Source organism: Epinephelus moara, chromosome 16, assembly GCF_006386435.1.
Source record: "Epinephelus moara isolate mb chromosome 16, YSFRI_EMoa_1.0, whole genome shotgun sequence".
NCBI classification, from domain to species: Eukaryota; Metazoa; Chordata; class Actinopteri; order Perciformes; family Serranidae; genus Epinephelus; species Epinephelus moara.
Window position 1 is genome coordinate 43,470,817 of NC_065521.1, and position 21,401 is coordinate 43,492,217.

At 40.2% G+C, this 21,401-nt stretch overlaps 2 protein-coding genes across 13 annotated transcripts in view; both read right to left on the minus strand.

The window, feature by feature from the left end:
- tpd52l2b (tpd52 like 2b) overlaps positions 1-7,167 on the minus strand; it is a 37,653-nt gene extending 30,486 nt beyond the window's left edge. For 6 of the 10 annotated variants that reach the window (XM_050063967.1, XM_050063966.1, XM_050063965.1 and 3 more), the window contains exons 1-3: positions 6,937-7,167; positions 2,431-2,588; positions 1,575-1,723 (exon numbers count right to left, since the gene is read on the minus strand). In XM_050063967.1, coding sequence (XP_049919924.1) covers positions 1,575-1,723; positions 2,431-2,588; positions 6,937-6,955 — 326 coding nt within the window. In that variant the 5' untranslated portion in view covers positions 6,956-7,167. The remainder of the gene's footprint in view (positions 1-1,574; positions 1,724-2,430; positions 2,589-6,936) is intronic. The other 4 variants (XM_050063972.1, XM_050063971.1, XM_050063968.1 and 1 more) reach the window with 2 other exon arrangements.
- A 1,185-nt stretch (positions 7,168-8,352) lies between these two features.
- The window catches only part of trim101 (tripartite motif containing 101), a 27,872-nt gene continuing 14,823 nt past the window's right edge, over positions 8,353-21,401 (minus strand). The window contains exons 10-12 of one of the 3 annotated variants that reach the window (XM_050066019.1): positions 19,119-19,537; positions 13,511-13,640; positions 10,990-11,124 (exon numbers count right to left, since the gene is read on the minus strand). In XM_050066019.1, the coding sequence (XP_049921976.1) occupies positions 13,554-13,640; positions 19,119-19,537 (506 nt within the window). In that variant the 3' untranslated portion in view covers positions 10,990-11,124; positions 13,511-13,553. Of the gene's footprint in view, positions 11,125-11,161; positions 12,098-13,510; positions 13,641-19,118; positions 19,538-21,401 lie in introns of those variants that run through there. The other 2 variants (XM_050066020.1, XM_050066018.1) reach the window with 2 other exon arrangements.

The window sequence follows — 21,401 nt, forward strand, 5'->3', positions numbered from 1 at the left end:
CATTCTGCTATAATTATTTGCATTACTATTTGTTTTTTCTTCAGATAAATCTGATAATTGTTGCTCGGTCTCTCTACTCATTTATTTAGTAGAGTGTCCACACACCTTCTCATTCTACATATACATAGGAGGTATACTGGTGGCTTTACAGCCTACAGTTTATTTAATTTAGAGAGTCTAATAGAGTCATGTTATTGATTATCTCTGATCCCCACGGTCAATTTGGTCGTTGCAACAGTACGACACAACACCACTGACGCTAGGTGGCGCCAAGCTAAAAAAAAAGAAAAAAGAATCCTATCTGTTGCCTCTTGAAGAGACGATTTATGAATCCCTGTTGACAGATACACGCTGTCATCTTCATAATGAGCCCAGATGCAGCGCAGTAATTATCTCTTTTTTCCTGCAAATACTCAATAATTAGTTTCAGCAGTATCATTTAACAGAAGAGTTTGTTATGTGCTCATTAAGAGTCTTCTGTGTCAACACCTCCTGCTGAGGTTAATAACCACGGTTACTTCATTAATCACGTGTAATCACCATATCTTACCATTTAAGTGACTGAAATTAACTGGCAAAGTCTGACAATGTTGAAGAATTAAATCTAAATTCAAACAGAGCAGCAGTTACAGGAAGAAAAAGGCTGCAGTTAAATATTTGTTCTCCAATTGTGACTTGCTTGATTAGCAATCATGATCTCAGTATCTTTAAGAACATGATGATTACATCGGATTACGCAGCACCTTCGCATCTGTTACAGTACCATCTAAAAGGTTTACAGTCATCCTTTATAACGTAAACCTCTGCAGAAAGTGATATAAAGACTTTAGAAGGCCAGATGCATCACCACAGGGTGACTCATTTTGTAACTGACTGTTTCTGATACAGTGGTTACTATCAGGGCGTGCTGAATCATCTCACTGGACTTTGCAAGTAAAAAATCTCCTTTCATTGTTTATTCTTCCATCTTGTTAAAATATTTTAAAAGGCTGTATATGTGGTGATTCTCTTTTAATGTGTCCCTTTTTAATAGTAGCCTTGGTTCACGCAGATGATGCATTTTCCCATAGACAGAATATTTCATTTGTCTTTCTATGAATCCAAAACATAACGGTAGGGCTTTCTGTCCATATCCTAAACCAAAGGGGCATCTACTACAGTACTGGACAGTAAAATTAAAGTAACAAATCATCAATTATGTTTTAAACATTTAACAACTACAGCTCTGTTCAGACTGACAGAAAGTTCCCTCGTTAGTTTCAGTGAGGCCACAGAGAAAAAAGGGTATAGCTCAGCAAAAAGTTGAACCAATCCAGCAACACGCTGTTTTAACCAATCAGATTCGTACAACAATGCATTCCTAATGATTACTTTGTAATGTGAATGAGCTTATTTTGGCTTTTACCACTTTGATGATGATAACGTTTGAGGTTCTCAGGGAGAGAAAATCCACTGAGAAAGCCGGTGGAGCAGAAGCTACACAGGTCATCGACTCTCTATATGATTGAACGTTCACAAACAGACTTGAGAAGCAAGTTCTTGGTGTATACTTTAAGTTTCTGATGAATACATACGCGTTGGAGGTCTGTACGTCTTGCCAGCTCTTGGTGAGGTTCTGCCTGAGTTCGGTGAGCGGACTGAGGCCAAGTTTCCTCTTCAGCTCTGTGGCGTGTCTCTCTTTGGCTGACAAAACCTGACGAAGGGTGTTGATCTCCTCCTCCACCTGAAAACATAACAGTCCCAGGAAGAGTTAAGTCTAGGGTTTTCGTCTTCATTCATGGTGCTCCATCTGGCTGCAGCCACAGCTGGATTTATATTTGCATTCAAATGAGAACCACAAAGGTGCTTTCTATCATCCACCGCAGGATCAAACTCAAATCCTCTCTACTCAGAGTCTTGTTTGCAAATAGGGCTAGAACCAATAAGTCAATACCAAGTCGATGCCAAATTCTGAAAACATGATGGAGCTCATTTGTCTCCAGTACCTTAGGTACCAGGGATGCAACACATGACATGACAGAGCAACATATACACCTACAAGTCTGCCGTTAAATGCCAAAGAAAAAAGAACGACGACACCAGCACAGAAGAACGACAAAACGTGGAACCCAGCCAACAGGACACAGCGACGACTCCACCTCGACTCCAGGAAAAAAGAAAAGAACGTTTCCTGGGTCCAGGAAAGTAGTAGTATCGACTACTTAAAGTCTGATATCGGAATGTGCAGATTTGCAAACATTTTGACACCCAGGAAAAGAACAAATTCATGACTGCTTTGCTTAATAAAGTACTCCAGCTAGCCAAGACAGTGAGCGAGCATGCACGATACCTGGACCCTAACACTGATATATCTAAATGGAATGCAGCCATCATTTTTGCCGTTACAGTTGCATGTAAACACCTGGTGATTTTGGAACATCTGGTCTCTACCTTGGTGAGCTCTACGCGGAGCTCCTCGGCCTCCTCCTCTGTCAGGCCGGGTGGAAGAGGGTTGGCTGCGTTCCCCACCGCTCCCTCCACCGGAACGTCGGACAGGGTTTCTGCATTATCCACAACAAGGCCCTTGTTAGGAGAGTTCAGGTTGATATCTGGGGAAAGAGAGAAAGAGACAGAGGGAGGTGATGGGATAAAGGGAAGGGAGGGGTTAGAAGACAGGGTTAAGAATAGAAGAAGTCGGGAGGCAGCAACAAATACACACTTAAATCAGTTCAATTGTTAGAGGCCTGGAGTGGTTTAAGAAGATGATCCTTCTCTAAGTATCTATTTCACACACACAGAAACCAAAGCCAGGAAAAGGCTAGTGTTGCCAGCAGGAGATATCCGACAGGAAGAGAAAGTGGCAATTAGCGGAGCAAGGAGCTGAACTGCACTCTGGGAGAGTAACTCAAGGCCCTCTGTCTGAGAACCATTAAACCTTTTGCTTTCTGAAAACAGTAATGCCACGATGCAGCGGACCAGAAACAATGCATACAAACAAAAAAGGGCGAAATAACAGAACAAAACACAGCCATAATCTTTTCTTGTATAAACCTTAATCGACCCAGAAAAAGTTTGAACATTGAAATCTGCCACTGTCAGCATTTCTTCAATAGTGAGTTCATCTTTCAACGTTCACCTAAGGACACTGTCATAATTCTGGCAGCTACAGGAGCTTGGCACAGTCAGAGCTGGCGTGGAGGACACAACAGGGGAAGAAAAAACAAACTGGAGCCCCTGCCTGAAACACTGGGTAAAAATAGACTTTATGCAGTTATAGACCAACATTCAAAGAGCATTTATTCAGTGGGCGAATCTCCTATGAAGCTAAACTTACACCTCACATTGCTTACACATCCACATCAGTGAACAGGCAATGTTCTGTAGCATGGAGCTGTCAACCCTGATTTAGGAAGCAGACTTATTCTAGTGCACTTTTAGCATCTTATACTGAATATTAACTGTTTAAGCATGAAAGACGTTATGAATTTAAACACTGGGTTTGCCCTCTGATTTACAGAGCAGCATCCACATCTGCACAACTGATTGCACAACATGTCAGACAACACAGCAGACAAACACTTAATGGTATTGCAAAAGACCATGATTAGCATTTTCTGCAGGTAGCGCCGGTGACGCTGTGCGATGCAGAGTCTTAACAATAACATCCGCATACAAGCTGGTGGGTGAAATGACTGCTCCACCCTCAAGGTATATTGATTCAGCCAAGAGTGATTCAGACCGGCCCACAGAAACAACAGCAGCAAGGTTAAAGAGAAGCACGGCTCATATGAGAGCAGATAAGAAGGTGACGAGAAAAATGTCCCAGGATTTGGAGTTCAATCGCACATATTCTTTTGTGATGTGAATTTGGTTTCAGTTAGTGATTTCCTACACTTCCCAGAATGCCTTGTCACGACACCAAGTCACGTTCTGTTGAATTAAAGTCATAACTTGCTTCACATCAGCTTTTTTTCTGTAGCGGTCTGACTAGTCTGTAAACACTGAGGCATGTATGTGATCACGGCCACACCCCTCACTTGAAACGTTCACGCTGCATTGCATCCTGGTCTATTTCCTGCTGATATGGATGTGGAAATTAAGTCTCTGTGCTACCTCTATGATGGATCTCTATCCATTGTTGGTGTTTTTAATTTTTCTTGTAAGTGTTTGGCCAATTATTCACAGGAAGATATAAACATTTCACCATGAAAAGCAAGCAAAGGCACGTCACAGTGACTGTTAATGTTTTTCACTTAGGATGAACTTTAAAGAAACAATGACAGCGGTGTCATGTGAGAACGCATCAGTTGGGAAAAGTCCCCTGCTCAGCCAGAAAATCCTATTCTCAAGTTTCACAGTATCATTTAGGAAACAGTAATAGCAGGATTTTATTTGGACAGACATGCCCCAATTCACTCCAGCTTGCCGACAAATGTGGGCAAGCTTAATCACTTCCTATTAGCGCTCATCCTGAAGCACAGGAAGCCTGATACAACATGACATGACTATCATGGCCACACACGATAACAACCTCGAGATACAGGGAATCTCATTAGGACATCCTCGAGAGGATTGTGCAGCCAAAATGACCAGGAGATATAAAATGTAAAGAAATGAGGCGAGATATTACCTCAACTTATTTATTGTTATATTGTCACATAGCTTCAACACTGCCTTTTTGCCATTAAAATCCGTTGTGGAGTTCAAGTTGGAGAAACCTTCCCCATGTGTCAGAATAAATACTGTAAGGCACCAATATAGCAACTACAGTTTTGTGTCATGTTAAGGTTGTAAGGTTTTGACAAAAAAACCTCAGGGTTTTATTTGTCTGGCTTAGATTTGGGAATCATGACAGGAAATACCATGAGGCCATAGAAATGTGTTTACCATTTGTCTCTATTTTTGTCTGTGAGACTTTTCTGGTTGTATTACACAACCGTGGGCATTGCTTTACTTCACTGAACTGGACTGCTTCATGGCAAATTGTATTTTTGAAATAACTTGCTTTGTCAGGCGTTTTATTCTGCTAAAAGTGCATATCTCCCTCGGTTATTTATACTAACATCACGAGATTTAAGCCATAACTTTCACCTATATCTCTCTATTACTCTCATCTATTAACGTATGTTTCTGTATGTTTGCTGCCTTCAGTACAAAGCATCTTAAAACAAAAACAGTCAGCCATTAGGTAAGAACAGTGAACAATGTCAGACATGGTTTAGTGATAAAGCAGAAGCACCAGTTTCTACTTCTTCAGCCACTGAGATATGATCTCTCAGGCAGCTTACTGGTCAGCTGGAGGCAGTGGTGGAAACTAATTACACTTCCTCAAGTATGTGCTAAAGTACAATTTTGAGGTACTTGTACTTAAGTTGAGTATTTCCATTGTACGCTACTTTCTACGTTTTCGCAATTTTTGTAATTTTCACTCTACTACATTTTGTGACCATATACTGCTTACTTTAAAGATCAAGGTTTTATGTATGAAATCTGTTCAGTTGATAAAATGTAATGCATTTTAGATTAATTATTAGACATTAAACTACCCAAAAATGTTGAAAAGTATGCGTAGTAATACAGAAATACTGCCTGTTTTAAACATTGATTTTAAATTAGACACACTGACTTACATGTTAGGAGCAATCCCAGATGGAGCGATGGATAAAAGAATGGTTTACTTGCTGTTTATCATTTTGTAGGTGGCAAAAAATGATAACTTTATCTTGACTCAACCCACCATACCTCGACGGCAAGACAGGTTAATGAAAGTGTACTCAATGGAAACAACAACACCAAAACTCCATGCAAAGACCGACAGGTTGTTAAATCTATAGGCTCCTGTAATTACTTATTTTAGATGATCAAAATGATAAGATGTGCTACTGATTTAAGTGTGAATTTGGCCAATACTAATATCCGTTTCTTTTAATGTTCTTTTATTTGTACTTTTTGGAGACTCCTCTTTATGTCGATGCACATGTTGCAATGATTTCTTATTTTCTAATACAGTAACTATGTGTATTTTTTTTTGTTAAATGAAAGTACTTGTAGTAGCTTAATTTGGACTAGCTACAACAATAAATGCTTAATAAGAATCCAATAATATAATATCAAACTGACAGGAGTCATTCTGCTGCCTAATGAGTACCTCTACTCTGATACTTAAAATACAGTTTGCTATTTGAAGAGGATTTTGAATGCAAGAGTTTTACTTGTGGTGGAGCAGTATCACCCTGAGGTAACACTCCTTAAACTTATGTAACAGATCTAAATGCTTCTTCCAACACTGCCTGAAGATCTGTCAATAGTGTCAATAGTGACAATGATGAGGCAGCAGTTAGCACGCTAGCAATAACAAGGCTGTTATGAATGCTCAATTAGTCAGCACATTTGACTGCTGTCAGGCCCAGCTAACAGAGTGTGATGAAGACTGACAGGGAGGCTGATGAACACGCATTCAAGTCGGTGCTGCTCTGTGTGGAGCCACCACAACAACCTGCTAACACTCGCTTTAGCTAACATGACTCCGACTGTTTACAACATCTATGCTCTGCTGGTTGGACATTAAACGTGTCTCACGTCTCACAGAGAAGAGGACGCTGTTCACTTGTTAGCTGAGTCAATGTCATTCATATCAGATGAAAGTGTGTTGGGAAGTTGGTGACATTAGTAACACGATCCTCCTTCCTTTGCTTCCTTCACTCGTGCTGCTCCTGTCCCTGTCATTTACACCAGCGGGCCCGTGTTGTCCTCGCGGCTGCACAACAATCGTGATTTATTAGCTATAAACAAATCAAAACTTTCCAACAAACAAGCAAGAAAGACAAAGTTAATGTCTGCTTTACGGGAGGTTATTTATTAATAACCGTTCGCTGTCTGCTTGACAAACAGTTAACGCATTCTAGAGCTAAGATACATGCTAGCTAACTTGCCCGCTAAGCTAACAATTAACGTTACCTTGACTGGCGGGGTCCATTTCGGCGTCGATTTCACGGAGCTGGACTCCTTTTACTTTTCTTAAAAGTTAAACTCGACTGGTGTGACGTGTTGACGGCAGACTGCTTCAGTGTGCTCTCCACTAGGTGTGTAGAAATCTTCCTGGTTTCGCTGACTGCTCCCACTCAGAGTAAAGTCGTCGACAGAAACCCAAAACAGCCCAACAGCCAGCTCAGCTATAACAGCGCTCTGTCAAGCTAATGGCGGGCACGGCGGTACTTCCGGCGAGGGACTTCAAAATAAAGGTCACATGATACCTCAATTACTATGGTGCAGATTTATTAGTCAAGGATGTGCACATACAATGGCTTTAACTCTGTTTTAGCAAAGCTCTAAATCAAAAATCAAATATCTATTCATTTCTTACACTGAACTGTAATTTGTATTATTCAAATACTGTTACTGATTTTAACTGCATTGTAGTTATTCTTGTATTTTATGCCTGTCTTAGTATATTTTAACCTCAGTTATTAAACTTATTGAGTCCTACCACTTCTCCATAAGTCATTGAGTAAAATGAAACAGTTTCCTCATATACACAGAGCTATATCTAAGACTTTTCTAAATATACAATTATTATCACCATTTAACTTTGTCACGCAAAAATAACCCATGTAAATGTACAATATTAATGACCAAATATCTGCTTACAAAATACAAACCTTTCAGTGTATAATATGAATTACTAATTATCCATGATTTACAAATATAAACCAGTTTAAATGTATAACATATCCACTGCTCATTATTATTATTATTATTATTATTATTATTATTTATTGCTGTTTCTTGTATTTTTTGTACTTTTGCATGCCCAGTTTTTTAAGTTTTTAAATTTTGAAATCTTGAATCTGACTCTTTCCCCTTGGCTGCTGTAACACTGGAATTTCTCAATTGTGGAATCAATAAAGGTATATCTTATCTTATCTTATCTTATCTTATCTTATCTTATCTTATCTTACCAATCATCTTTGCTTTACAAAATAGATATCAACATTACATACAGTATATATCTTAATTAACTTGTACTGCTATCGTTTTATGTTTTGATAAATCAATGCTTCAATGTGCATGCACAATTTTAGATTACACTCTTATTTTAAAGTCGTGTCCTCCAAACAGGAAGTTATGTTCCTTATCATTGGAGTAGTGAGAATTCCCTTTCAGGCGTGGTCAAACAACGTCACAGAGACAGCTGTTGACGAAATATGTTGGGGTTTTTTGGTGGATTTCTTTTTAAACATATATATATATATATATATATATATATATATATATATATATATATATATAATACTGCTATCGTCTTGTGAAATCTCCAGTCGTTGTAGCCACACACACACACACACACACACACACACCTCATAGTGAGTAAAATCAGATTTATTTAATCAATACATGTATCAAACAAAACCATTATCTTATCTGACCCACTGCATTATAAACAGACACCAGCCTACACAACAGCAGACAATCAAAGAGTCCAGACACTCACTCACAAACTCACATAAAAGCTGCAAAAGAAAGATTGCCTAGAACAAAAAAAAAAAAAGAAAAATAAAGAAACTGAACATTATCATTATCCACACCAAAGCACTCTGAACCACATGTGCCATCCAAAATCACCATTCAAAATGTCTCAAACTGGGTGTCTGGGTCTTCTAGAAGACTTTTAAAACTAACACATGTACTTCTTCTACTGTTAATGCTGCTTCTCTGCTTCATCCTGCTGATTCCTCTGTTACATTAGGGACTATTTTTGATAAACTTCAAATTTATATTGATTAAGTTTTTATTAGGGATACACGATAATATCAGTGCATCATCGTTATCGGTCAATATTGGCTTTACAATGAACTATCAGAATCAGCCAACACGCTTTTTCTTATTTTGTACAGTGATGAAATTTACATACATTGAAAAGTATTGTATTTCATGTCTCCATCTGCTGGTGGGCCGTCATGATAAGAGTATGCATGAATAATATGATGTTAATTCCACTGCAGAGGAGACTTGATGATCACTGAAATTAGGTGGGGAAAACGTGGATAATAAATTGATATCTGTATCAGTTATCGGCCAAATAAGTTGTTATATATCAGCATATTGGATATCAGCAAAAAATCCAATATCGCGCATCCCTAGTTTTTATGCCTACATGAGTTATGTATAACTTCTAAGTGAAATTTGACCACAGCACAAGATGTTAAATGTTTAAGAGCAAAAATGTCTGAATGATTTAGTTTCAGTGAAACACTAAAAATACTGTGATAATTACAGCAACATAATTTTTGTTCATATCCTGCATCTGTACCAACAGTTACAGGCACACAGTCAACACAGTACCATCATTACAACTAATACTACTTCTGCTGTCGCTGCTACTTCGACTACAAGTTTTGTGAAAACTACAAAAACCTGTACTTTTACTAACACTGCAACTAACTAAACAAATACTAGTGCTGCTTCATTTATTAAAGGGCATTTTCCTTATCACTACAACTACTACTACTAGTAGCAGTGGTGGATGAAGTATTTAGATTCTAAAACAGTAAAAACCACAGTCTAAAAATACTCCATTACAAGTAGAAGTCCCGAATTCAAAATGTTACGAAATAAAAGTACCTGTCATCAAATTGTACTTAAAATATCAAAAGTAAAAGTATTCATGTTGCAGAGCTTATTGTAATTATCTGTTTTATCACTGACAACTACACATAAGAGTATTTTAATGCTGTAGTTCATCAGTGTGGAGCCAATGTTAGATACTTTGTCTTTTACAGGGTAGATTAAAGTACTGAAAGTACTGCATCGTATCATATAAGCATATGTTTTATATGTAAATAGTAAGCTGTCAGATAATGCAGTAAAAAATACAATATTTGCCTCTGAATTGTACTGAAGTAGAAGTATGTACGAAATAAAAACCATTCAGTTCAGAAGTACCATAAAATTTCAGTAAACACCCAGTCCCTTTTACTAGCCTTGTGTAGCTACACAGTTTGACAAATAAAGGCCTGTCTCAATTAGAGGCCTGGTCTGGTTGCTAAGCAGTCATTCTTATAGAAGTTCTCTGGATATAATATATACCCGGACTGTTGACTGCTCACTTGAGCTAACATTAGTTAGCTGTTAAGATCGCACATACAAAAATAAATGTTGAAACTTTTATCAGTATGGACATGCTACGTATTGTTAGCTCAGTCATTTCATTTGATCAAAACCAGGAGCGCCAGACAAGACCATAATTCATTCAGATTTACAGGCATGATGAAAAAATAAGGGCTGACTCTACCTCTGAAGCTGTAATAAAGCTGCCATGAAACAAGTGTCAAAATAAGTTTGATCATATTTCCCATCTTTGCTGAGCAACAGTTTTATGTAAAGGAATTAAAGGCCTGTTCACTTCAGTGATTTAGGCAAATAATAGTGAGAGCTATTAATTTAAGTTTTATGGTATGTCAAAATTGTTCCTAAGTACAGTACTTGAGTAAATGTACTTAGTTACATTCCACTGACTACTTCTTTCACCTCTACTACAACTACTGCAATAATGACTTCTGCTACTTTTACATATACTACTACCTCCACACTACAGTATGACTTCTCCTCTGCTACTTATTAAAAGCACAAACTTGAAAGTTGTGAAGACCTTTGTTGTGAAAGGCAACAGCTTCCATAAAAATAAAGTAAAATAAAATGAAATAAACTTCTTAAGTCATTCTCAAGTTTTCAAAATAAGAGCCCAACAGGTCAAAGTTTTTCCCTTCAGACACACACAGATCCAGAGCAGATCACACAAGGGCTTTTTTAAAAAATTTCAAACTGAATTAATATTAGGAACAAAACAGACCGTTGATAAAATGACTGCAACTGAAGTTTTATCAAAGATCAAGTGTTTCCAGTCTCAGGGCAGCACTGAGCAGATTAAACTGACTCTGGAGTGCATCTTTCTCTCTTTATCTCCTCAACAAGACAACACCTCCAAACACTTCTCTCCTTCCTCTACTTCTTCTTGTGGAGGGGGTTCAGCCAGGAGAAGCTGAAACTGGGCCGACGAGGAGCCTCGCTGAGGGTGAAAGTGGAGGAAGGGATGGAGGAGGAGAGGGGAGGACTGGTCTGAGCAGGACTCCTTGTCTCAGTCTCCGTCTGTAGCAGAAGAGGACAGCAGCTGGTTTTATATGAATATCAACAGAAGACACGACAAAAACAGAAACTTGCTTCGTTGGTGTTATCATGTGGCTTTGGTAAATCCAGCCTAACCCTTTAAAACACCAAAGTCACACAATAACATAAACTTACTACTGATGGAGGCAGCCGTAGAGCAACAGCTCCTGTGTTCAGTGAGGTAAAATTACTGCTTTTGTTTATGAAGTCTGACTTTAAAGAAAGCAGAGATAAGTTTAGCTTTCAGTTCAGTTCCCTGTCGGAAAAGGCTGTCCATTTCTGAAGTACTAAGCGTACGACTGGATAAATGCGAGTTGGATTATACTGCACGAGTTGTGTGAGTTTGTAAACCCATGTTTCAATGTAGACCCTTAAAGGGCAACGTCACAATGACGTCAGTTTGGTAGCTGGAGGCAAAACAGGAGTCTTAAAATGTGTTATTGGGAGCCAGAATAGAAGGAGTCATGGCTCAAAACCAGCCGCCACTGCCCGTCAACAAAAACAAAGATGGTTAAATGTGATAAGACCAAAGGACTGGACGGAGGCCATCATCAAAAATGCTCACATGTGCAGCGCACACTTCATATCAGGTTAGGGAAAAAGTATTTCCTGTTGTAGGGATGAATAAGGTTATGTGTATTAAGGGTTATCATGTCCACCTCATCAGAAACTGGGGAGGGATTAAGAGGAATATTGGATTTCTCTGGAACGCTAACTTTTTAGCACATTAGCTAACGTTAGCTTCCATAGCAAAACAAACAAGTGTGGTCCTCCTTTGTAAGATTGGCTTCCTGTGACATCATCCATCCACTGAGTGAGAGCATACGGGTCGGCCAGTCTGGTCCCGTTGGTCAGTGTTTACTTATTCAAGTAACACTGGCGGTCCCGGAGAGTGAGTGACCTGACATGGTGCGTTGGTAAATTCAGTCTGACGCTCTACACTAAAATGAGAGCCCTGTTGGTGGAAGAAACGGAGCGTTATATTTCTACATGAATGAACCAACGGTTAAGTTAATCACACATTCACTCCGCTCGGCGCTCTGCTGCTCCGTCTCCACAGACAGAGTGTCCAGAGTGCGCTCTGCCACTCTGAGAGTGCGCTGCTCTGGATAACCCAATGCTACATTCAGACAGCGCTCCCAATTTATGAACGGTCCAGTTTGTGCCAGAGTGCGCTCCAGCACTCAGAATGAGTGTTTCCGAATGCACAACTCACATCATCATCCTCCATCGTCTAAAATAAGCCAACAGAACTTGCTAGCTAGAGCTAGCTAATGTCTGTGGAGAATTGTTTTGCCTCCAGCTAAGCCCCGCCCTCCAAGAAACATCATTCTATTTACTAACAGTAAAAGGGTCCATAGTTTTGCTGTTTTTAAACATGGACTCCTTTTACTTCAGTTCATCAAGAATTTTCTATGTTTTTGGGATTCTTTGTTCACCATGGAGACATGCGAGAAAAACACATTTTACTTCATGAATTCAGCGTAATACGGGGTTAGTAACTGATATACAAATGGTCATTCAGGGGGCGAAGTATTCCTTAAACAATTAATCACTTATCAAAACAGTCAATGTTAAATATTTTGATAACTGATGAATCAGTCCTTTAAGCTCAAATGTAATCCAGTGATGGGACCTTTAATAACTCACAATGCATCATATTTTCAAAGTTTCTTTATATGTTTTGAACATTAAATCTTAATCTGTAAAGTCACTGGTTTCCATGAACATGCAAACACACTTCATGGTGCAGCAGAGGGGAATAATGAGTGATGTTAGTGATGCTGGAGCACAAAAACTGCAAGAATACAACTATGTCATAAAGAAAACAAATAAAGTTGTTAACAGATTAAAATCAGACGGTCAATCTGTCATTATTATGTTTTAGTTTATTAGTTTTACTTGACTTAAAATTAAAATAAAATGTTTTTAAATGACCGATGACTGTAATTACACAGTTTCACCACAAGATGCCAGCAGAGGCAAACTAGATGCTGAAGAAACCACAAATAAGGGTTTGATTTTGTTGTTTTGTGCTAATAGAAAACTCTCACTATCATTTCAGGTGTAACTAGTTGGTGCATTCAGAGCATCAGTGATACACTTGTATAAGAGCACAGTGGTAAGAGGACAGGTGGTTAGGGAGTAAAGGGTTAACTTTGTGTGGGATTTTTGTGAGGGACTCAATTAGTTAAAAGAAAAAAAGAAGACTGAGTACCTGTCTCATTATCAGACAGGTTAATCTGCATCACTTCCATGCAAGCATTTATAAACACTTAAATCTGCAGCTCTACAGTTGATTCTCTTGTTTTCCAAAATAAAAGCCCTGAGCAGCACTTCCAGGTGGAGGCAGCAGGTGTGTGTGTACCTGAGCTGTGCAGCAGTGAGGATGGAGGTGTCTCCTGTTGGTGTTATGTGCAAATAAAGCAGCCGATGTAAGCCCACACCCTCTGCAGGATGACCAGGAAGGCCAACAGGTAGAAGAGCAGAGTGACAGCCTGGAGAGAGATGGAGGGATGGACAACAGAGAGAGACAAAGAGAGAGATGGATGAAGGAGGTGGTGAATGAGGAGAAACGTACAGGAGGGACGAGGAAGGCAGTCAGAGTGATGACATTTGGGGTGAAGGACAGAAGGAGGAGAAAGATGGAGAGATGATGCTGCAACAGAAAGACTGTAATGTGCAGAGGTAAGGAGGAAAGAAGGAAGGAGGACTGATGACTGGACCCAGGGGGAGAATGTAACTAAGTAGATTTACCCAAGCGCTGTACTTAACTACATATTTTGGGTACTTGTACTCTTAAGTATTTTTTTCTCATGCCACATTCTACTTCTGCTCTTCTTCATCTCAGAGTGAATTATTGTACTTTCTAGAAGCCAGAACATTTCTTGTTGATTGGTTGATGCATCCACTGCAATTTTTTGAATACAACAAGAAAGACTGCTCTCCTGCTTCCTGTCAGTCGTCTGTCCACTGCATTTATTAAACAGTTTTAGTTACTCACAAATTAAGACTTTTGCACAGAAAACACACAAAAATGTTCAAGTAAAGCTGAAACGTTGACTGAAATGAACTGGCAATCATCTTAAATGTGACAATTTGCTGCTTTTTCTTCAAATTATTTTAATAATGTTCATTTATTTTTAATCATTTTGAGGTTTGGACTTTTGGTTGGACAAGATCAAATTTGTGAAGGTGTCAGATTGGGCTCTGGGTAATTGTGACAGCATTTATTACTATTTTCTGAATATTTACAAACCAAACAATCAGTTAATTAATGCAATAAAATAATCATCAGATTAATCCATAATGAAAATAAACTTATCATTCCTGATCCATTCACAAATTTACTAACATATGTTTGTATGTCAAACTGTCCTAAGGTTTAGTTTTAGCACATCCTCTCTGTATATATTCAAGGAATAGTACCCTTATATTTAATTTTTTTTAAAAATTCCTTTGTATGTGTCTGTGTGTGCTTTTCCTGTCTGTTTGTTTTGTTTTTGCCTCTTTTTAATGTTTTTGAATGAGTATCTTTGTCCCTTTACTTTTACTTTTTCTTTTTAAAATAATATTTTCAAATGCATGAATGGAAACCTGAAACTTTTGTAACTGCTCCTGTCATTTGAGCATCTCTTAATAAAACAAATCTTTGCAAAAAAAAAAAAAAAAAAGTCGTAAATCTACGAGAATAAAGCTGTAATTCTAGGAGACATTTTAAACATTTTCAATGCAGAACCTTTACTTTAAAGGGGAACTAATGTTTTTTTCAACCTGGGCCCTATTTTCAGATCTACTTTTGTCTAAATGAGTGATAGGATGTTCAATATTTGACATTTCTCCAGTACGAAGCTAGGGCTGACCTGCCTGCAGCCCGTGAGCGCTCGCTATATTCTAAGTGTGAAAAAAATGCACTTTTAGTGGACGTATTTTGACGTTGTTTGACGCTGTCTGAGTGCCCTATTATTTAATATAGCGCGCGCTCACGGGCTGCAGGCAGGTCAGCCCTAGCTTCGTACTGGAGAAATGTCACATATTAATATATATACATATATACATATATATATATATATATATATATATATATATATTATCACTCATTTAGACAAAAGTAGATCTGAAAATAGGGCCCAGGTTGAAAAAAACATTAGTTCCCCTTTAATGGATCATACTGGTACTTTTACTTTAGTAAACAATTTTAGTACTTCTTCCATCACTTTTGCTGAATGCTTAAAGAACTGTTTTATTTTGTGCCATTTTGTAAATGAAATCAACAAGACTCGCTTCAGAATCTGAGAGAGAGTACTATTACCTGTGGGAGTTAAACTGATGGTCAAAAAATGGTTCACTTTTCACTGAAATTACTTTTAAATTTGGGGATGAAATATCTTTTGAAATAGTTTCCCCCCTCTGTCCGTCCTTCCTCCCTTCCTTTGATCCTCCCTTCATTTCCCAACATGGTAAAAACACAGACACCAAAGTGAAGTGAAGCAGCCGAGTTGCAAAAGTGACTCTGCGAAAACATAAACAGCAAAACAACCCAAAATAACAGAGGAGAAGAAGAAGACAATATGGAGGCCGCATCAGCAGGTGGGTGAAGAGCACAATAGCCTGGTTGATGATGATGATGAAGGTGAGACCGGACGACACTGACCTGGAGAGACACAGAGGAGCTTATGTTCTCTTCAGCTTCAGCAAAACTCATTTCCATTAAGTCTTCAGGCTGCTCGCTGTTCTCTCCGTTCTTCTCTTTCTTTCCTGCAAACTCTGAACTAACAGCCTCAAACTCTGCGTCTCCTCCTCCTTCTGTCAAACTGTTAATGCTCCCCACACCCAAGCTGTCACTTTTTGGTTCAGAGCCATCCTCCCTCACAGATGCATCTTTTTCTTTCCTGTCAGACTTCATGCTTCCTTCTTCCAGCCCTCCTTTCATTGCCTCAGCCTCTAACTCACCCTCTCTGTCCTTCAGCTCTGAAGCACACTTTAGATCTAAGTTAACCTCCTTCTCCTCTGCGTCCTCCACCCTTTCATCACTGGACTCAAACTTCTCTTTGTTCACCTCCACACTCTCACCCTCAGCCTCCTCTGGTGCTACAGATGACGGACTATCATTGTTATCAGACAAACTGTCTCCAAGATCGAAGCTACCCTCCACCAGGCTGACGCTTTTATCCACAGCTCCGGGCAGACACACCCAGCCCTGCATCTCCTCCTCATCGTTTTCCTGCTCTGTGACTCCAACTTCTCCTGCTGCCTGGGTTTGAGGAGCAGGTGTAGAAGCACTGCCTAGCTCAATGGGAACATCAGACAGAGGTTGGGTTTCTGTCTGAGTGTGAAGCTCTTGAGGACCAGGTGGAGGTTCGCTGGGGTTTGGCTCCAGACTCCCCGTAGGTTCTGGTTGTATCTGGGCCTCAGACATGACTTGGACTGCGCCTCCAGCCTCAGTCTGGACCGCGGCCTCTGAGAGTGACTCCCCAGCTCGTTGTGAACACGTCGTTTGCTCTGCATCACACACCTTTGTCAGGATGTCTGCAGGGTCGGGGCTCATCCTGCGCCAGCTGCTGGGTTTGTACCAGCTGGGGTAAAACATAGCATTGATCTCCTCCTTCATCATTTCTTCTTCATCCTGAGCTTTCTGTTTGTCCTCTGTCTCAGTCTGTGCCGTCCGATCACCTGCATCACCTACTGCCTCACACTAATATGTGAAGGAAGACAATTAAAAAGTCATACGGAAGATTTTGCTTTTTTTTTTAGCCTTTAACCAGTAACAACTTCATTTTTCAAAGCATACAATATGTTTTTAGACAATATAATCTTTGACAAATCTTCAAACTGAGCCAAACAATCAGCTGGATTTAGAAGGATATATTGGCAGAAATTAAATGTAATAAGTATGTTTTCTTTGTGCGTAATCACAAGGCTTAAAAGGCCTTTTTTGGGGGGGAGTTTTTCCTTATTTGCTGTGAGGATCCAAAGGACAGAGGGATGTTGTATGCTGTAAAATCCTCTGAGGCAAATTGTGATATTTGTGACATTGGTCTTTATCTTTATTCTTATTGAAAATAAGAATCGTTTTGCAGGGAGCGGGTCCTCATCCAAAGAGTCAGCAGTATCGCACCATCGTGTTTCTACAGTGGAAACAAACAAACCAAACACTGGCTCCAGGTAGGGCCATTTGTGCTTTCAGGTTGTTCACCATAGTTAGCAGCCCCTCCATGATGAGCCAAACAGCAATGAAAAACACTGATTTGTAACATGAAACTGCTTTATTCAGTGTTTTAAATCAGCTCTAGGTAGAGCCATTTGCGTTTTGTTTTGTTTTGCCCACTGTTAGCAGCTCCTCCGTGACGAGAGCGGCAGTAAAACACCATTTTTTAACATGAAACTGCTTCATGCAGTGTTTTTACCGGTTTAAATCACCAAGTCTGTTTTTTTTGGAGAGGACGAGGCCTCTGTGGATAGTTTGGCTCCTGGTAAAATCCTCCTAAACACCTAGCTCTTCAGTTATCGGAGAAAAAAGTGAGCAAACATTAGCAGGTGTTTGGCTAGTGGTCTGTCTGCAATGAGCTGGGCAGCATCTGGAGAACACTGATTTGCAAACTTAAACTGTTTTAGTTTGGGAGAGGAAGAGATCTCTGAGGATAATTTGGCTCCCGGTGAAAACCTCCAGGAGTCCTAACTGCGACTTCACACCTGGCACATGGGAGAAGTTTCAGCTGTTTGCAATATGCAATCCTCACCACTAGATGCCACTGAATCCTTCATACTGCTCCTTCAAAAACGTATTAAAAGACTGTGAAACCCAGTGAAATAATCCTAATATGATAACTCATTCTACAGTAGTTAGCTGCTGAGCTATAAACTCCGCAAAAATTCAAACTAAAAATTTAAAAAACTTCTTTGGATTTAACCGACCACAGAAATACGACTCTTACCGGACCAACCTTAAATCATTTTTGATCCATTTGTGAGTTTATTAACATGTTAATAGGGTTAGTCTTAGTACATCCTCTCGATTAAGAAATGCTATCCTTATAGTTAATATTTTTTGTGCATTTGTTTGTTTTGCTTCTTTTCTTTTGTTTTTGTTTTTTTGGATAAGTGTCTTTGTAATTTTTCTTTTTCAAAGAAGATTTTCAAATGCACAAATGGAAACCTGACACATTTTTGGAACTGCACCTGAACTGTAATTTGAGCATCTGTTAATAAAAACAAATCTGAATAGCAGTTTTTGCGATGCACTTGTTGCACAGGGGCTGCGAATGGCGGCCAACGCAAAACAAAAATGCAAAAATGCGAATGCCCTACCTGGAGCCAGTGTTCGGTTTGCCTGTTCTGGGCTACATAGAAACATGACAGACTCCACTCCACAGACAAGGACCTGCTCCCTATGTAGATATAAACTTATTTTATTATATTCCATTTCTGCCAATTATCCCCCTAAATCATCCACACTGGAGCTTTAACCAAAAAGATGTAGTCCACAAACTACTGTGTCATGACTCACCTGCAGCATTTTATCAAATGTCTCATGTCTGTGAGTTGATTTAAAGCTTACAGACCTGAGGCTGCACGGAAAATAGGAAATCAATCTAAAAAACAATTATTAAAAATCTTAAAAAGTGGTTTGTAACAATATGAAGATAACACACACTGTAGTCAGTGAGCTCAGGGTTCCTTTAGAGTGTCGGCTGTGTGAGACTGAAGGACAGAGTGTGTGAAGATGAAAGAAGATTTGTTCAGTCAAGTTCATTTTCACATTTAACAGTTCATTTATCAGCAGAAATTAATTTCCAATTAACACTTGCAGTCTCAAACGAGCCTTAATGTAATTATCACTTAGAAATGAACAGTGGAAAATTAGCTGCTCGGTCACGCTTGAACTATCGTGTTGAAGTCTGTCTGTGTATGTCGACTGTCGGCAGGTCTGTAGCATTAAACACCTTCTGGTTTCAACAGAAATACTGACACTGTACCTGCTGCGTGCTCATCCCCTCCTGCTCCTCACAGATGTTTCCCTCTTTAACAGGAACAGGAGCTGCACATCTCTCCTCCTCCACCTCCTCTTCCTCCTCCTCCTCCTCCTCCTCTGTTTTGTTCTTCATCACACTTGATCCTCTGTCATCTAAGTCCAGGTCCTCAGTCTCTGGTAGGAGAACCGCCCCTGCAGGTTCCACAGAGTCCCTCACCACACCTGGAGCTGGTGTTACTGCAGCCGGTTCCACTGGTGAGGATACCAGCGCTGGGATCGGCTCTTTGACTGGTTCTGAAACAGATTCAAGGTTCTGGGTGGAGGTTTCCTGATGGTGTTTTGGGTCTATGTTCTCCACTGATGGCTCTTTGGGTTCTTCTGGCTCTTGTTCCACCTCTAGTTCTTCAGGAACATCTTCCACAACTGCAGAGAGACAACAAGACGTGTTGAGACTAATGAGTGTTTGCGTTTTGCTTTATGTGACATGTAAATTGTTGAATCTGATCTAAAGTCCATTAGATGAATGTTAGGTTTTCTTGATCTTTATCTATAAACTCATTGAAATCATAATAACATTAGCAATGCACCTGACCCTGATTCCTGTCCCTGAGGGTGGTGGGCCCACAGGGCAAATGCTGCATGTTAGTTATTCAGGCTGGGCCCGACCGGGGCCCCATGGCCCAAGGCCCCGCCACCAGACACTCGCTGGCAAGCTCGGGGATCTCGAGGTGCAGCTGAGGGGAGGAAGAGGTACAGTTTGGTAACCTCAGAATAGTATCTCTGCTCTTTGCAGATGATGTGGTTCTCTTGGCTTCACCACACCATGACCTCCAGCATGCACTGGGTCGGGTTGCAGCCGAGTGTGAAGCAGACGGGATAAGAGTCAGCACCTCCAAATCTGAGGCCATGGTTCTCTGCTGGAAACCAGTGGAATGCCCCCTCTGGGTTGGGGGAGAGTTATTAAAGTATCTCGGGAGAGAGTAGAATGGAGTGTGATATGGATCGGCCGTTTAGTGCAGCGTCTACAGTGGTGTGGGCGCTGTGCCGGACTATCGTGGTGAAGAGGGAGCTGAGCCAGAGGGTGAAGCTTTCAATTTACTGGTCCATCTACATCCCAACCCTCAGCTATGGTCATGTAGTGACAGAAAGAATAAGATCACATATACAAGCAGACATATACAGGATGCCTTCTCTGCGCCTCCCATTAGAGGTGTTCCAGGCATATCCCACCAATTGGAGGCCCCGGGGCAGACCCAGAACACGCTGGAGGGATTACATATCTCATCTGGCCTGGGAACACCTTGGGGTCCTCCAGGAGGAGCTGGAAATTGTTGCTGGAGAGAGGGACGTCTGGGGTGCTTTGCTCGGCCTGCTGCCCCCGCCCCAGATAAGCGGATGAAAATGGACTGATGGATGGATGTGTTGATGTGTTGAAGCTCATCCATATCATATCCTACTTTTCAAGTCAAAGACTTCTCGAGACATTTTCACAAACGCTGACAGTTTTTAAAAATGTTCAAGGTCCAAAAGATATTTGTCCTTCTCTTTTCATGTAAAGCATGCTAACATGCTTTCATACGGGGAACAGCACACTGTCAGTGCCTGAATGATGTAAATATTATGTCAAGAGTGTCTTGAGTGTCTGAAGATATCACTTGATCTTTTTGACAAGCTGGTTACTTGTTGGACTTGTTTTAGACTCACAAGTCAGTCTTTAGACGCTTTGCTTAACTAAAGACTGATGACTTTCTCCCTGATTTTGTGTTTAGATTAGTGATGTGATGTGTGTGAACGAGCTGAGTCTTTGAACCGGCTCTTTGAAGTGAACGAGTGAACCGGCTCTTTAGAGTGAACGAGCCCCCTAACCCACCCAGCTAACCCACTTTCCACCAGCACTTGCTTGTATTGACAGGTTTGTTGTTTATAAAGGACGTTGCTATGGCTACACCAAACTTTATATGTGCGGGGCCTATTCTGGGTCCACGTTACAATATCCAGATCACGTGATGCGATAAATCAGCAATGCGATTCGTCGTTGCACCCACTAACACTCGCCCTCCACACACACACACACACACAGCAAAAACAACCCAAAAAAACCCCTGAACGAACCACATCTTTGAACCGGCTCTTCAAAGCGAACAAGAGCCAAAGAACCGGCTCTCACAAATGAACGAGAAATCCCATCACTAGTTTAGATGGGCGGATACAATTTCAGAGTTTAAAAAAACTCCCTACGTTGCAGAACCAATAGTAAATCCACAGGGCGGTCCTTCGGTGGCTCGCT